Consider the following 18327-nt stretch of genomic DNA (forward strand, 5'->3'; position numbering starts at 1 on the left):
TGACGTAAAGATAACCTTAATTTGCTCGTTAAAACAATTTTAGAGGCCCTCCACTCAGAGGTGGCGCTGTTCGACACATTGGTGCTTAACACTGCCACCATTCCTATTTTTCGAACGTTCACGGTGTTGTTGAATCTTCTACGTTTTAGAATTGTATTAATATTTACTATCGTAACCCCATTACATTCAACTACATTAAAAACGACACGTTTAGCTCAGAACGGAAGTTTACTTTTTGCTCCGATGTTGCTCCCAAGTAGTTTACCTGAGGGTATCGATGAGAAGGTTTCTTCAGCCGTCATCTGTACAAAAGTGAAGGTTTCGGACGTTTCGCCTCCTATCCAAGAGGCTTCGTCAGCGAACTAAAGTCTGACTGGTCGTATCGGCCCCATATATATATCCCTAATGTCCAGACCTGGTGGCGCCGGACACAGCTATGATAGGTCCCTACTCTCAGGTTGGGGGGGGGCGCGGGACCCCCCCCCCTGTGGCCCCACTGATTGTTCCTACATTCCTGACTAACGATTGGCCTATTACACCCACTCCCCCCGGTATCACCTCATCAGCATAACGACCCTCATCAGCATTGCGAAAGTTGCCTAACCTGTTTTGCCTGAGCAGGCTATTGTATGAACGATCCAAATTGAACCTCACACCACCAGACCGGTTTAATGAAGGATTTTGTTGTTTTATAAGAATCGCCTCTTTCACCCCCCTTTCAAACCATCTATGTTCTTTCGCTAAGATTTTAACCTCATTGTCGTCAAATGAGTGGTTGCTAGCTTTTAGGTGCAAATGTACTGCCGATTGAGGCCCACTGCCGATTGGATAGGAGGCGAAACGTCCGAAACCTTCACTTTTGTACAGATGACGGCTGAAGAAACCTTCTCATCGATGGACCACTCCTGTACGACTGAGAGCTTACACAGACGTATTACCTGAGGGTAGTGACGTGGCTCTCGTCGTGACTATTTCCCAACTGCTCATATGGACGTAAAAGAGAAGACGATTGCGGCGTTGGAACTCTTTGACGCCAGGAAGCAGGCAATCACATTCGAAGTGGCCGAGCTCCCTCAAGCCTCCGTCCTGGTCCCTTTGTTTGTAAGGAGCGGGAAGATCCACACTCTGATGACCCAACGCTCGGAACAGGTAACCACACTTCCGCACTATGGACGCAGTCTAACCAACATGGTGCCCGCCCGCAGGCACAACGAGTTAAGTCAAAGTCAAAGTCAGCTTTATTGTCAAATATGCTAATATGCATGACATACAGCACAGATGAAATTACTGTCCTCTCGGACCCAGCATGCAAGGCACTTATAATTACTTTAACAAACAAACATCTCATCTCATCTCCCGTACCGCTTATTCCTCATTAGGGTCGCGGGGGTTGCTGGAGCCTATCTCAGCTGTCTTCGGGCACGAGGCGGGGGACACCCTGAATTGGTTGCCAGCCAATCGCAGGGCACACAAAGACATACAACAGTCACTCTCACACTCACACCTAGGGACAATTTGGAGTGGTCAATCTGCCTGCCATACATGTTTTTGGAGTGTGGAAGGGCCAATTTGCCGGGAGAGGGGAGCCGCTGCGTGTTCACGCGCCGCCATCTTGGGGGGAAAAAAATTGAAAAAATAACAAATATGACAACACAAAGACACAGAGTCATTCATTCTTCAGGACTTGTTGTACCCTCTTTGTGATGACATGAAGCAGTTCTAGTTGAAAGAGGAGAGGATCAAAGCATCCATGTCAGCAGTGGATCAGGGACGTCATGGTGGAATTTGTACATCTACTACAAGCTAAATGTTGAAAGCGAACACGAAGCTGTAGCATCCATTGACGAAAAGACATCGTCTCACATAAATCCACTTCAATTCCAAGCCGCGACAGTTCCACATACGCATCGGCGCTCTGCGCTGACGCTCCTTCCTTCTTATCGCGGGCTCCTCAAGCCATGCATCCATCCAACCGCAGACTGTCCAACAGCACCGACCTTTCCACTGAACAAAGCGGGGCTGTGAAGATGCTGCCCATGACAGGCGCAAAAAAGCACAATGGCCCCAGAGCTGTCCAGCGATGGTAGTCAAATGGCTCCGACATTCCTCCCATTCAAAAACAGTACTGACATATTCATGCTGCCGAAAGGCGCAACCGCTCAGCACAGTCTCCTCCTTGATGATTGTCATGGCCAAAAATGCTGAAAAACAATCTGTATCCGTTCCACCTGACGCACAACAACATAAAGTGACAAAAGAAAACACAATAACAAGACAAAAACAACAACAAAAGCAAGGCTCGTGAGAGCACTTGCTGATGGCTGCCTACTCAGGCGCCATCTTGGAAAAAAAAATCAACGTTTTATCAACGTTTTTCTTACATTCCTGTAAGAATACATTGTGCAGTGATGCAGCCCAGTTCAACCCAGAATTACTATTTTAATGGATTGTCATGTATTGTTGGTTTATATGAGTTTTTGTTACAAATGCAGTACAGTGATGACTTTTCACCCAGTAAATTTCTTTATTCTCACTAACCTTGGTGTAGCTGAGGGTGGGTGCAGGTGAGGTGTGTTTCCCTGGCGGCAAACAAGACCCTGGAGACAAAGATGAGGTGGACACAGCATTGAGAGAGGCTCACGAGGAAATTGGCCTTCTTCCAGGTGATGTCCATGTCATCTGCAAACTGCCACCCATCATTTCAAAGGTACAGTGAACCCTTGATGTATGAGACACTCCACAAGGTGCCTCCATTTGAATCCACAAATAATACACCGAAGCAACAAGATGTGCATGTCTTGACCAGAACAATATCGTGGTGACTCCAATTGTGGGTTTCATCCCAGAGTCATTCCTCGCCCATCCCAACCCTGCAGAGGTGAGTACCGTTTTCACCGTTCCGCTGGACTTGTTTATTGGACCCACTGCCTCTCCCAAGGCCACATGGGTGCCGTCACCTTCCTTTAACTTTATGGAGCCCCACACGGGAGTCAGGTATCACATTTGGGGGCTGACCGCCATGGTGGCCTTTATGGTTGCCAGCATCGCTCTCAAGACCAAAGCTGAGGGTCATGAGACTTTGAACGCTGAAGGCTTGATGTCCATGCTGAGTCAAAGGTTACAGAAAAGAATGAGGACACCGAGTAAATTGTGACATGTTATTTCATTTGACCGCCACAAAAATTGACAAAATCCGACTTCAACGGACAGTTAGGACGGCAGAAAAAAAATTGGCACCACCCTACCCACTCTCGAGGACTTGCACAATGCAAGAATCCAAACTAGGGCGCGGAAAATCCTACTGGACCCTCCGCACCCTGCCCACCACCTTTTCCAGCTACTCCCCTCAGGCAGGTGCTACCGATCCATGCGCACCAAATCCAGCAGACATTTAAACAGCTTCTTCCCCTAAGCCATTAACTCTTTATACCAGGGGTCGGGAATCTTTTTGACTAAGAGAGCCATAAAAGTAAAATATTTAGAAATGTTTTTCAGCGAGAGCTACACGCACGCGTACATACAAACGCTCGCGTGCGCGCACATACAAACGCTCGCATGCGCGCGCGCACACACACGCGCGGCCACTTTTCAACAAAATATCAGGATGTATTATTTAAAATAACTTTGTGATAGTACTCACCGTTAACATTGATGGTTTTCCGTTCCTCGTGTTTGGTAAAAATCCAGGAAAACGATCGGAATGAAATTCAATTTGCCGGTCCAGAGGTGGTTACTGCTAGCTCGCCTGCACACGGCTCATAAGCTTCCACAATTGCTATCTGCAATCTACTTCTCGCAGATGTCGATGCTAATGTTAACATGGGGCTTGTTAAAATGTCACTGACATTCGACTGTTTCATCGATGGTATTGTTTCATTGCAAATTAGAATCAGAACATTTTCTCTCCTCTAATGCTCCGGTGCGTTCAGGCTGAAGTGCACTAGTTGGGCTCATTTAAAGGGGCGTTTACCTGTTTCAACATGACGGCCACTATCATCCAATCAACATGGCGCTTTCGGCCATTCTAGGTCAGTGTCATCCAATCAAAATTGCGCTTTCCGCCAACTGCAGCCCCAATGGGAAATGAACGACGAAAAAAACGACAATATGTATTATACTATGTAATATTTATCGGCGAGCCATATGCAATCATCAAAAGAGCCATATATGGCTCGCGAGCCATAGGTTCCCGACCCCTGCTTTATACAGTAACCCAAATAGATCTGTATAGTGCCTCTTTGCAATTATTTGATGATACTAGTGCAGCGTGTTCTACCGGAAACAAATTCCTTGTGTGTTCTACATGGCAATAAAGATGACGAAGATGATTCTGATATTGAGATTTTCACAAAGGACAATTAGTTTTGATTTCTATTATATACAGTAAAGTCTCGTTATATCGATATCGGTTATATCGATAGTACTGCTTATTACGATACTATTTTCATTTCCCTTGCACATTTCTAGTCTTTTTATGTATAATTAGTACGGTTTAGTACGATACCCGGTTATTATGATAATCCGGTTATTACGGTGCTCCTTTTCATCCCCCGCCGGCCATTTTTGTTTATATCGATATATCCGTCGCGCCATTGGTCAACTTGGTCACGTGTCTTGTTACGTGAGCTGCCATCGGTCGCGCCGTTGGTCGACTTGGTCACATGAGCCGCCATCGGTCGCGCTATTGGTCGACTTGGCCGCGTGACTGTCACGTGACACGCCATCGGTCGCGCCATTGGTCAACTTGGTCACGTGTCTTGGTTACGTGTCACGCCATCAGTCGCGCCATTGGTCGACTTGGTCAGGTGACACAAATAATACACCGAAGCAACAAGATGTGCATGTCTTGACCAGAACAATATCGTGGTGACTCCAATTGTGGGTTTCATCCCAGAGTCATTCCTCGCCCATCCCAACCCTGCAGAGGTGAGTACCGTTTTCACCGTTCCGCTGGACTTGTTTATTGGACCCACTGCCTCTCCCAAGGCCACATGGGTGCCGTCACCTTCCTTTAACTTTATGGAGCCCCACACGGGAGTCAGGTATCACATTTGGGGGCTGACCGCCATGGTGGCCTTTATGGTTGCCAGCATCGCTCTCAAGACCAAAGCTGAGGGTCATGAGACTTTGAACGCTGAAGGCTTGATGTCCATGCTGAGTCAAAGGTTACAGAAAAGAATGAGGACACCGAGTAAATTGTGACATGTTATTTCATTTGACCGCCACAAAAATTGACAAAATCCGACTTCAACGGACAGTTAGGACGGCAGAAAAAAAATTGGCACCACCCTACCCACTCTCGAGGACTTGCACAATGCAAGAATCCAAACTAGGGCGCGGAAAATCCTACTGGACCCTCCGCACCCTGCCCACCACCTTTTCCAGCTACTCCCCTCAGGCAGGTGCTACCGATCCATGCGCACCAAATCCAGCAGACATTTAAACAGCTTCTTCCCCTAAGCCATTAACTCTTTATACCAGGGGTCGGGAATCTTTTTGACTAAGAGAGCCATAAAAGTAAAATATTTAGAAATGTTTTTCAGCGAGAGCTACACGCACGCGTACATACAAACGCTCGCGTGCGCGCACATACAAATGCTCGCATGCGCGCGCGCACACACACGCGCGGCCACTTTTCAACAAAATATCAGGATGTATTATTTAAAATAACTTTGTGATAGTACTCACCGTTAACATTGATGGTTTTCCGTTCCTCGTGTTTGGTAAAAATCCAGGAAAACGATCGGAATGAAATTCAATTTGCCGGTCCAGAGGTGGTTACTGCTAGCTCGCCTGCACACGGCTCATAAGCTTCCACAATTGCTATCTGCAATCTACTTCTCGCAGAAGTATGTCGATGCTAATGTTAACATGGGGCTTGTTAAAATGTCACTGACATTCGACTGTTTCATCGATGGTATTGTTTCATTGCAAATTAGAATCAGAACATTTTCTCTCCTCTAATGCTCCGGTGCGTTCAGGCTGAAGTGCACTAGTTGGGCTCATTTAAAGGGGCGTTTACCTGTTTCAACATGACGGCCACTATCATCCAATCAACATGGCGCTTTCGGCCATTCTAGGTCAGTGTCATCCAATCAAAATTGCGCTTTCCGCCAACTGCAGCCCCAATGGGAAATGAACGACGAAAAAAACGACAATATGTATTATACTATGTAATATTTATCGGCGAGCCATATGCAATCATCAAAAGAGCCATATATGGCTCGCGAGCCATAGGTTCCCGACCCCTGCTTTATACAGTAACCCAAATAGATCTGTATAGTGCCTCTTTGCAATTATTTGATGATACTAGTGCAGCGTGTTCTACCGGAAACAAATTCCTTGTGTGTTCTACATGGCAATAAAGATGACGAAGATGATTCTGATATTGAGATTTTCACAAAGGACAATTAGTTTTGATTTCTATTATATACAGTAAAGTCTCGTTATATCGATATCGGTTATATCGATAGTACTGCTTATTACGATACTATTTTCATTTCCCTTGCACATTTCTAGTCTTTTTATGTATAATTAGTACGGTTTAGTACGATACCCGGTTATTATGATAATCCGGTTATTACGGTGCTCCTTTTCATCCCCCGCCGGCCATTTTTGTTTATATCGATATATCCGTCGCGCCATTGGTCAACTTGGTCACGTGTCTTGTTACGTGAGCTGCCATCGGTCGCGCCGTTGGTCGACTTGGTCACATGAGCCGCCATCGGTCGCGCTATTGGTCGACTTGGCCGTGTGACTGTCACGTGACACGCCATCGGTCGCGCCATTGGTCAACTTGGTCACGTGTCTTGGTTACGTGCCCAGCACCCGTGTAGCAGAGCCATTTTCATTTTCAGACGCTAGCTCGTGTGTAGCAGACGAGATTGAAGTGTTTGTGTTAAAAGGTAAAAATGGGAAGCAGAAGAAGATTGATGACTTTTTTAAATTGTATACATAATACAGTAAGATGTAAGCATTGCAGTTTCCCTGTTGTGTTATGTGCATGCCCACTGTACTGTATATGAATGCAATCGTTTTTTGCAACAATGTTTCTTGTTTTGTCTGCTGAAGCGCGATGATTTTGAAAATTATTAACATTCCATACTGTGTATTAAAGGACAGCCGATGTCACTTTTTATTCAAATGCAAATAAAAATGACTTCACGCCAAGACGTCTTGCATTGCTTGTGAATCCAAACAATGGCTTCAGATTCGGATAATATGCTTTCTTGTTACACATCCAGTTATGAATATGTTTCAAATACACTGTAGTTCTGAAGATTAAAGCATACATGTTTACAATCATTAAAGAATTATATGTGCCATTTTGAGGCAACATTGGGGGAACATCTCTGACCCAAAAAAAAGGGAGCTAATGGCCAGCTCCGTTTCTTATATGGCGCTTGGCTGCCCTCTTTTGGCGGCTTTTGTTTAATGCAGTTCGGCGCAGGATCGGATATATCGATAGTCCCGGTTATATTGATATTTTTTCGTACTCCCTTGAATATCGATATAACGAGACTTTACTGTACTTCATTTTTTATTTTATTCTTAAAAGCAGAAATAAATCAGTCTGATGTCACTAAGGTGAGAACAATTTCAATTTGAGGAGTTGTGAGAATAGATGTACCGGTAATCTTGAAAAGCTGGCCTCACAAAGATTGTTCGTCCAATCATGCAATTTGATTCTCAGAAAAAAATATTTGATAATAGTAGTTGGGTTAAATCTTGTTCTTTTCTCCTGCTTCAGTTCTTCATTTGTGTAGTCTAAATATTCAATCAGCAGGAAGCAAGGTGATATACAAAAAAAAGAATTATATTTATTTCTCAGGCAGCTAGAGAATGTTCTTCAGGGGAGAGGGAACAAAGCCAGAGAAAGAGACAAGAGCATGAGGCGGAGCGCGTCCCAAGCAGATAATGAATGACAACAGGAGTGATGTCACTTTGGAAAGGACCTATCATCTGCTAGATACAATCATGAATATTTATTATTAGACTGAAACATGATAGCTTAAGGTTTTAACTGAGCTAAGTACATGTATACTAACATACAAATAACTAAACTACATACATATAGATTAACTAACTGATAAGAATAAGGAGAAATGAAATAACATTGGATGTTTTCGGATGTGTATATAACTAGTTCTAACATGTGATTCTTGTACTTTTTTTGCCCAGAATACTACTTTGTAGCAGCGTAACACTGTATGTTTGACATTTCTTTCTCGGAAATACAATACAGTAAGATACATCCTTATTTATATTGTTACTTTCACAACAACTACAACAGTAACAAAATAGTTAAAGTAAAATAATAAACACAAAATAAATAATTACAACTTGTAATTCTGGTGTGGAAAGGTCTTTTTTGGGTGTGTGTGGGGGTCAATCTGCATCCATTCACAATTCGTGTATGACTGACCTGGATGCCTGAGAACTGACACACAAAAATAAATGCTTTTTGCAAACATGTTTACAAAATGTGGGCGAGACAAGGAAAAAAAGACAAATGTGTAATTTTTATTAATTAATTTAATGTAGCAGCAGGATTACAGATACAAACTGAAGAGAGTATATAAATGTCCAGACCGAAGGCAAAGTCCATAACGATAATTCAAATGAACGATAACACACTGAAGGGGTTTGACAATTATCCCCAAATGCAGGGCAGTAAGGCTAAATATATACTACAGACACATACACACGCACGCAAACAAAACAAGTGTGTGACAAAGCAAACTGAGGATAAGCTCCTTTTGACCACAACAGGACGGCATACGGGCTCACGCTATTGGCAATGAGCAGTAACTTTTTTTTGCCTTTCACAGCAACAGTAGAGTAAATGCACAGAAGCGTGGCAGCACAAAAACACCCCTGCAAGGAAACAAAGCTATTATTTTGTCCTTTAAAAAAACTCAATTCAATCTCATGAGGCACCCCAAAAATAGGAAGAATGATATCATGCAATGGTTGTTGTTGTTCAAAAATATCAACAACCAGTGAGGGCTGTAGTTTTGAAGAAAACAATGCAGGGGATAATGGGTGTAAAGGAGAGTAAAGAGTCAACAGCAGAGAAAACATTATTTTCTTTCCAAGGCACACAAAGGTTCTGTTGAAAGCGCCACCATTGAAATTCAACATACCCCTGCAGTATAATTCACATTTAAATATACACGGATATTCATTCACACACCAGTGAAGGACAAAAGTGTGTAAAAAGGTAAAAGTTTTCTGTGCTTTCACCTGCCTTCCTCGGACCTCCACCACTTCAGTCGAGTGTTCTCTACTTCAGGACCGACAATGATGCATTAAAAACAAATATACGCGTTTGCCGCATATGTTCTCTGCAAATTGGTCTGATGTGCACATAGCATGAGGTAAAACAATTACATTCATGAAAATGAAGCCTACCCACTCACTCCCCTCTTCTTCTAGTATGGCTTTAAGAAGCATACTCTTCTCAAATGTGCTCTTTAGTTCCCCCGATAATTAGGAGGAATGGAATGCTTGAAAACTGACCAAGTGTGCGCTAACCCGACCTACAGTTTACTGGATGAGCTAATAAAAATAAAAATGCCACTTTTGAGATGTTTGTCTAGTGCCACCAGTACACAGAGCGCATGTGGCAGTGGGTTATTATAGCTGGGATCCACGGTTTACCCTGTACCACGTTTCCAGGTTAGGAAGGGAATGCCATGCAAGAAAATGCCATCCATCGCACGGTTGTTTTTTTCATGTTTTCATTGACTAATTCTGACTTTGGTGAGCTGTGACAAATTCCGGTGTATAAACAAATGAATGGTATCAAACAATTTTGAGGATAAAATGGAATCCTTGGGGAGAAGGAAAATAAAGAATTAAGAGAGTCATACTGTATATACAGCGGATCTCCAAATATTCCTAGTTTATAATAATCTGAACCTATTTTAACTTTTTTTGGGTGTGGCGGCAATGGAAACCGATGACCTACTTGTTTTTTTTTTTTGGTGTTATTACCTGAGCCCCCACATACCCACCCCCCGGATTTTGTATTTTTCATGAAAATGATAAGGCGGTGTCATTACTTAGATATTTTTGCAAATTGTGGACTTTGTCACTGAAAAAAGCAATCTGCACTGAAATGATAACAATCCAAGGTTAATTGGTTAATATTTATGGCCTTCAAGTCTTTCTCACAAAAAAAAAAAAAAAAAAACTGTCTTCTGGCGTTACTCCTGCGTTAGAGATCCCACTTTTATACAAATTCATTATTTACATTTCTGGAGTTGGAATGAAACTCCATTGTAAATCACGGCAAACATTTGGGTCATTTTTCATTATGTTCTAATGGTGGGGAAAAGAATCTTAAATGTTCTGAAGCACAAATCATAATAGAATGAAAATTAAGTACCGTTGCTTGGGGGTATCAAATTGCCAAACGGACATTCCTTTGGCAATTTGCATACTCGGCACGGCAGCCAATCAGAAGCCTGTTTCGTGCTTCGGACTATACCGTGACCGTGTACTTGAAAGTTTTGAAAGGTGCTTAGAAACAGGAGCCACGTGGCTTATAGCAATTAGCGTGTAGCTTTTGCTTTATTGAATAAAACAAACGTTTGATTTGGAAAAATTCTTTTTTTTTTCTTGAAGTTGTCGGGCACTTGGGCCGAGACGTTTTGAAAGTTGGACGCCCGACGTAAAAGTTGTACGCCCCGGGCCTCTCGGCAGACGTTATTTCAAACACTGCATTTATCATTGAATATTGTCGCACACACACTACATTTCAGGAGGTGGCACTTTTTCTGGACGGAAAACAGTCCTACAACGTTGTTGAGGTCTGAGAAACAATCATACAACAAATGGAATTCAAACCATTTGTTCTCATTATCTTTCTATGTTTCAAACGTGTTTAATATACGCATGAACCGTATATATAATTTACTGAAGTTTTGCGATCAACTACTCATTATATACAAATCCAGGCTACGTCACTGTTGTATGACTAGAACTCAGTTGTAAATGGAGGATCTTCTGTATACAAAATGAGGAGAAAAAAAAAACTCTGGTCAATGAGGACTTACTTGGAGCAAAATACACCTGCGCTAGCTTTCGGACAACATACCACCATTGATACTATTCCGCACTGTGAGAAAAACACTTCTTTGTTTGATTCAGTTACAAAAATACTCTACACTTTGTTACGTGGATACAAAAGTCTAAAAAATAAATAAAAATACTTTGAATTGATCACAAACAGCGACCGGACTAGAATAAAGATGAAAAATGTAAACAAAGAAATGAGACACCATTTTTGTTATTGTTGGAGATGCTAATAGTACGTAGAGCGCTGTGGTGTTTCCATGCTTGTTTGAGGTTATCAAATTTGCAGAAATGTTCTTTCAAATATCTTTTGGATATCTTTCTCTGGACCATAAACACTGGAGCTGCATTTAGAATTGAGTAAACATCCATCCATTTTCCGTACCGCTTATTCCTCATCAGGGTCGCGGGGGGTGCTGGAGCCTATCCCAGCTGTCTTCGGGCACGAGGCGGGGGACACCCTGAATCGGTTGCCAGCCAATCGCAGGGCACACAAAGACGTACAACAGTCACTCTCACACTCACACCTCGGGACAATTTGGAGTGTTCTACCCGTGCATGTTCTTGGAATGTGGGCCCAGGGAGAACATGCAAAGTCCACACAGGGAGGCCGGACCGGGACGCGAACCCGCAACCTCTGCACTGTGATGCCGGTGTGCAAACCACTCGACTACTGGGCCGCCTCAATTGAGTAAACATTACGAGGGAATAGAGAGGGGAAAAAAAATAGTCATTTTGACGTCAGGATCTTTTGTTTGACCACCGCTTCAAAGCAACAACCAGATGACAAGAAATGCCATTCAACCGATTAGTAGAGAGCTCCAACATGACGCCTCAAAACCAAAATGGATGCCACCATTATCGTAGTTAGCGTTCACCAAAGTCGGGAAGGTGCCAAAATCACACACTGCCTGCCTACTCTTTAAAACAGGAAGTCAAACGGTACGAACAATTGATAAATGTCCATTCCAACCGATTGTTCGGAAGGACACAACAGCCAATGTACATGCCACACTGAACCGCTGAGTTGTATTTGGAACACAGAAACAAATGGGGGGGGAAAAAGTCACGTTACAGAGAATAAAGTTGCAGGAAAAAAATGCTTCTGAAAAGAGATGGATGGTGATTAAAATTCTGTTAGAACAACGCTGATGTTATTTCTAACCTTGGAAATGTTTTGAGTCATATTTTGAAGACTACATATAATACTGTGAGAGAGAGAGTAACTTTTAACTAGTCACATTTTCAGAATGAAGCTGAGACGAGATTAAATATTATGAGAATTATGTTAAGATTTCACAAGAATTAAATTGTGTTAATATGTCAGATTCTTTTCTGAGGGAAGTTGTTTTATGAGAATAACGTTCACATTTTTCCTGGGGATTTGTCTTTAAATACGTCTTGAAAAAGGGTAGGATTTTTAATAGAAGTCAAGATTGTTACGAGTAAGAATAACTTGGCAAATTTCCTGGTATATTTTGGAGGAATATTAAAAAGAAAAATTCTTACCATGTGCAAGTCAGATTGTTCCTGGATTTATTTTTTATTAAATGGAAATAAAAATAAGAATGTTAAAAATATATCAAATAAAATAAGTGACGGGCGGGTTATTTTACTTCAACACTAATGTATAAATTAAGTGAAAATACACTCCTTTTGCTGCTGCAATAAAATTATTTATTTTAGGATTTTTTGTTGTTGTAAATTTGTCAGTGAAAATGTTCTTTTTGGTAGGCTTTACTAACACTTGTCTTGTAGAAACATTTTCTGAGTATAAAGCTGAGAATCCAGCTGTGACAGACTGAATAATCAATTGCATTTGCATTATAGTCACGATTAAATGGGAGTGGAAGATATGCAATATCAGTTCAAAATAGGCAGAAACGGCAGTACTTCAAACCCGCTGCGGTAGTAGGAAGTCATTTCCAGCAGTTTTTTTCTCTCTGATAATCGTTTGCAAAGCATTTGATCTATTTTTACTCCCGCAAAGTTAAAAACAAACAAAATCACCCTGTGTGCTATGTTTTCCCTCCTGGTCGCTGTCATATATTGGAGCCACCAATTTAAGATGTGAACGGACTAACAAATGGACACTTGTTATATATTTTTTAAAAATGTTATCGGTGCACGTTTTACATCAGGATGGAGTTATTAGAGGCTCTCAAATAATCAACTTCCCAGTTTGTATCCATGATTGAGAACATATATCAGCATCATAGTTTGTGATTTACAGAGGTTTGGTTCAACATTTTGGAGCACTTTTTTTTTTGTCTCGATGAGCATTTACTTGACTGTTGATGGTCCTGACAAAATTATGGAGAACAATGTGTCCAAAGCATTCAGAGATATACCTTAGACAAGAACATTGGTAATCAGAATCTTACAGATGAAATGGCTATTTCAAGACCTATTGCTACAACCGTACGCCAGACTGTGGTTCACCGTAGACACATAAAATCACACAAAAACGCTGTAGAGGAATCAATTATTCAAGTTATGTGCCCTTGGAGTCACCATATGAAATGATGTCCCTCCTCATTTAATTGAGACGCCATTGATGCATCTGCCACCGCCAATAGTTAAGTACCGTATTTTGCAGTGTATAAGGCACACCCAAAAGCCTTCATTTTCTTCAAAAAGATAACCCTGCAGGTGTGCCTTATATGTGAAGTAATATTGAGACACAACAGGTCTCGCAACTACTGTTAGCAGCCACTGATTAATTTCACCCTGTAGAAGTGTGTAACCCCAGTAACTGTACCTTGTAATGTGGCGTGCCCTATACAGTATTTGGAAAACGTTTATAGATGTATATATTATATTTGGAAAACTTTTTTTCATTCATTGAATGTGGGCCTTATAGTCCGGTGCGCCTTCTAGATGGCAAATGTTTGAAAATCCACGAATCGTTGGGGATGCGCCTTGTACTCCGGTGCGCCTTATACACCTGAAAATACGGTACTTGGCACTGAGTGGCTTGCAAGCTAAGCTCACTGGAAATGGTTCACTGTTATGCATCTATGTTTTCGTGATAAATAGCTAATGGACTTTGCCTTGGATCTTCAGTGAGTCACGTTATGTAGTGCAGTCCATCAGTTTCTGCTGTTTGAGCTAACGTCAGTATTTCCGCTAATTCTGTTTTACATACTTTGCAGATGCTAATTAAAACACTAGCTTTTCTTCCCAGCCTCTAATGTAGCACCTTATAATTTGGTGTGCCATAATTGTGGAAAACTTTCATACATTATATTTGGAAAACTTTTCATTCATTGAAAGTGCGCTTTATAGTCCGGTGCACCTTATACATGGAGAAAGTTTGAAAATACACCATTCATAGCCTTATACTCCGGTGCACCACATACACCGGAAAATACGGTATGCCATTTGTGTTTATAAACATGTGTATTATTAGTCAGCGGTGTAGATCGTAAGTTCAGTGTTTAAGATGTGAAGCCCATATATTGGTGTATTTTTTAATGAAACAAGAGAAGTTGGAAATTTGAAGTGGTAAATTCACAGCATTATTATTGTAATCTGCACATTGATTTGTTCGCTCCTAATTCACGGTATATTTTATTCTGCTGTTTACAACGCACTTACAGGTAGGTGGCCAAACTGCACGTCAAAGTATTTAGCAAGTTTACAATAGAAATTTTACAAGGAAAACAGTCTTCTGTGTTCATTTGCCTTTATGTTAATATCCTACGTAGCGGGGGGGCCCGACTTTTTTGACCAAAGATCTACTTGTCAAGCAACCAACCTCCCACGATCGACCCGCACATGGACGTATATACACACGTACAATGCATAGGCATTCATACGCACGCACACACATACACATGCCATGATGAGCAACAAGAACGGAACAGAAAAAATGAAGTAGCTTCAAGAGTTTGTGAAAAGAAAATCACTGCCTACTGTACTAAAGGCATGGGGTAAAGATTTGCAGTGTGTTAAATGCAAAAATTATCATTCATGTACCATAACGCTTCCCCTGGCGCTCTAGATTCCCATTCTTTGCCAGTGCTATTGGTGAATTGTAGATGATTATGAGAATATTAATGAGAATAATAACAGTAAAAAGATATATCGAAACAGCTGTGATTGCAACCTGCAATTGTGGAATGCTGACCGCGAACGACGTGTGGTAACGCAGATCATGCTCCACTGAAAGGTGAACAGTGATCTGCTTTTTTAATTGATTCATTATTGGGTGAAATTAAAATTGATAGGAAGCTTAAGGTGCAGCGTAAGACAAAACAAAAATCTATTATACGAACAATATCCAAACAGACCCGCCCCCCCAATCTCCTCTAACATCCTTTGTAAATTGACTTAGGACAAGTCCTTGGGCTATTGGGTCAATCTCGATCGACTTGGTGGGCACCCCTGCTAAAATGTATTTTCACTCTGATTTTTTTTTGTAAGAAAGATGAATTCATTTCTTGTAAAAAAAAACGTGGAAAATGACGTCTTTAAAAAAATCAGCATATTAAAACATATTCACAATGTATAGGGGAAAATATATAGTTCTTTTTGTAACATGTAATTAAGCCATGAATAGAAAATGTATCATTTTTTTCGAACAACTTTATGACTTAATGCTCATTCAAACATTTGGACTTTTTTAACATTTAAAATTATGATTTTATTCCAATATAGTTAGAACCTCACCCTAAAATAAAAAAAAATGTGGCCCCTTTCACACAGCACAACTTGGAACTCACATTTGAATCTTTCAATACTAAGTCGGCCTCAAAGTACAAACTATTAGAAAACTGATCTGCTATGTTTTTATGCTGCAAAAACTGTTTTTAACCCCCATTTTCATGCCTTTATGCGTATTTATGTTCCCGTGTGTGGATGGATGCATGGATGGACGTAAGGATTAGCTGGATACACAGAGGTTATAAAGTGCTTGAGATAAAATGTCTCCAAAACCACACAACACTCAAAGTGTAAAGTTTCTATCCACATCAAGTTGGATAAAAACAAACAAACTTCATAGTTGTTTGGAAACACCGAGATAAGTCACAGTATTCAACCAGGTTCAATTATTCAGGAGTGTTAAACTTGAGGCAACAAAACAAATGAGCTTCATAACACTTTTGAGAATTACAGTGAACCCCCACTATATCGCATATTTTGAAATCATAGTTTTCTCTCTTTAAAAAAAAAAAACAGTATACAGTTGTTTGAAGATTTAAAAACAAATTGTCTTCCTGCATCCCTGAAAACGGCTGACAATTACTAGGTTGCTTCCTTTTTGTTTGGACGTCTTTGTGAATGGCGAGCGGAACTGGAGGAAGAGGTTGTGTCTGTGAATTGTGTCTACAAATAAAAGCTGCCAATTCAGAACAAATGGATCCTGCGCACTGCTATAGGGTGACACACTGAGCACAACTATTTCTGCTAATTTTCTATTAAATGAAGACATCATTGGTTTTGGTTCCACCAAATTGAAGTTCCATTCTATAGTCTTTGTAGACGCTAGATTTGCTTGGGTGGGTCTGGAAATTACCTGTTGCAACAATTGTGGATTCACTGTACTACATTTACTTTGCGGATATTATATTTTCTGAAAGTGTCTTCTCTTCACTTGTATATAACATACGAGCATTTAGAGTTCGAGCAAATTTGAGTGATAAAAAAAAAAAAAACTAGATGTGCTGCAAGCATCACCTTTCTGAGCAAAATATTTTTGTTAGTTTCGACACTCCCAAAAATTTATCGCCATGTTTGTCGACAATCAGATGTTTTGATCCATGTATAACTGTTAACGCGGCTTTTGACAATGCTCTTGGAATTTCCCAGTTGTGACATTCTTCCATCCAGTTTACCATCCAAAAAGGCTGGTTTTCCCCCCTTTCTCCTAGGCCCACAAGATTAAAACAGTAATGAAAAAAAACAAAACACTGCATTTGTTTTTACGACTAAAGCAGTTATTACAGGCCTCTCTGATCCTGCAAGAGGGGTAATAACAAAAGGCAGATCATCAATTCAAGGACAATGGATATACAAAGGCTATAATTTATGATAAATACTTAATAAAAGTGAGTTACATAAGATCATAATTGTTTTTAAGGTAAACGGGGGCGGAGCATTTATTTCTTAAATATATTTATTTTTAAGTTTTGTGGCATTGGCACAAAACACCATGCGCCGGAAAGTCTCGTTGACTTCAGGAGTACATGACTACCCTTTCTCCATGTGGTCCACCGTACAAACACGTCACTGCTTCTGTAGACTTTCCAGTAGGTCCTCAATTTTGCCCATGTCGGACGCCTGCAGTGTATTCTGTAAGCTGCTCTGTATCTGGAGATTGGTCTGCATGGGAGTTTGCATGCTTGTGTCTATGTTGCCCTGTAAAACAGGTTGCAGGGTCACCTGGGTGTTGGTCTGCATGGCGCTCTGCATGGCACTCTCCAAGCTGGATTGCATCTGTGCCTGGAGGCTGCTTTGTAGGCTGCTGTGCATGGTGGGTGACTCCTGGGCCATGGGCTGCTCCATCAATGGCTGCATGTGGCCTGTGTTCTGGGCCTGGTTCTGAACTTGAATGGTTGAGCCAGAGGAATTGAGCAGCTGGGGAGTGTCTGAGAGGACAAAATAGAAATACAGTAAAGTCTCGTTATATCGATATTCAAGGGAGTCCGAAAAAATATCGATATAACCAGGACTATCGATATATCCGACCCTGCTTGCATGTAATTTTCTCCGTGCGTGCATAGAAATAGTATCGATATAACCGGGACTATCGATATATCCGATATCGATATAACGAGACTTTACTGTATGTCAGTTCCTTGATGTTTGAGTGAATTCGTGACCAATCTTGTTCATCACGCGCACGCGCACGCACACACACACACACACACACACACACACACACACACACACACACACACACACACACACACACACACACACACACAAGGTAAGGCGAGTGTGGATAATTCTTTCACCTGACTCTCACTCGCCCGCTGATGCTCTGGACTAGCATGTACTGTATTTTGGCTCTGAATATAACATGCTTTGCTACCTCTCCCACTCGTCACCAAAAAGGCTTCACGACTGCCACTGCTGTCACAAAAAGGACTGCATAGACTCTGAATATTGGCATTCAAATACCCTAATGGTCGTTATTTTTAATAAAACAAAGTAAATATATAAAATCTGATGATGTGAAATACATGTACATGCAAGATAGCCAACGTCCCCATTCACGGTAGCCCTATCAGTCCAGGA

At 41.3% G+C, this 18327-nt stretch overlaps 2 protein-coding genes across 4 annotated transcripts in view; one reads left to right on the top strand and one right to left on the bottom strand.

The window, feature by feature from the left end:
• The first annotated feature begins 940 nt into the window (after positions 1-940).
• nudt7 (nudix (nucleoside diphosphate linked moiety X)-type motif 7) lies at positions 941-8361 on the top strand. 2 transcript variants are annotated; one of them, XM_088996697.1, is made up of 4 exons: positions 941-1149; positions 2549-2707; positions 2807-2878; positions 7832-8361. In XM_088996697.1, the coding sequence occupies exons 1-4, from the start codon at positions 988-990 to the stop codon at positions 7916-7918; spliced, it is 480 nt and encodes a 159-aa protein (XP_088852823.1). In that variant the 5' UTR covers positions 941-987; the 3' UTR covers positions 7919-8361. The 2 variants fall into 2 exon arrangements, with proteins under 2 accessions (XP_088852823.1, XP_088852822.1); XM_088996696.1 differs by lacking the exon at positions 7832-8361 and having other exon boundaries at positions 2807-3785.
• Positions 8362-8503: 142 nt separating this feature from the next.
• LOC148897986 (nuclear factor of activated T-cells 5-like) overlaps positions 8504-18327 on the bottom strand; it is a 42561-nt gene continuing 32737 nt past the window's right edge. For both annotated transcript variants that reach the window (XM_088996685.1, XM_088996686.1), the window contains exon 12: positions 8504-17675. In XM_088996685.1, coding sequence (XP_088852811.1) covers positions 17314-17675 — 362 coding nt within the window. In that variant the 3' untranslated portion in view covers positions 8504-17313. The remainder of the gene's footprint in view (positions 17676-18327) is intronic.

Source organism: Hippocampus bargibanti, linkage group LG05 (assembly GCF_051943395.1).
Source record: "Hippocampus bargibanti isolate YZ-2025 linkage group LG05, ASM5194339v1, whole genome shotgun sequence".
Taxonomy (NCBI): Eukaryota; Metazoa; Chordata; class Actinopteri; order Syngnathiformes; family Syngnathidae; genus Hippocampus; species Hippocampus bargibanti.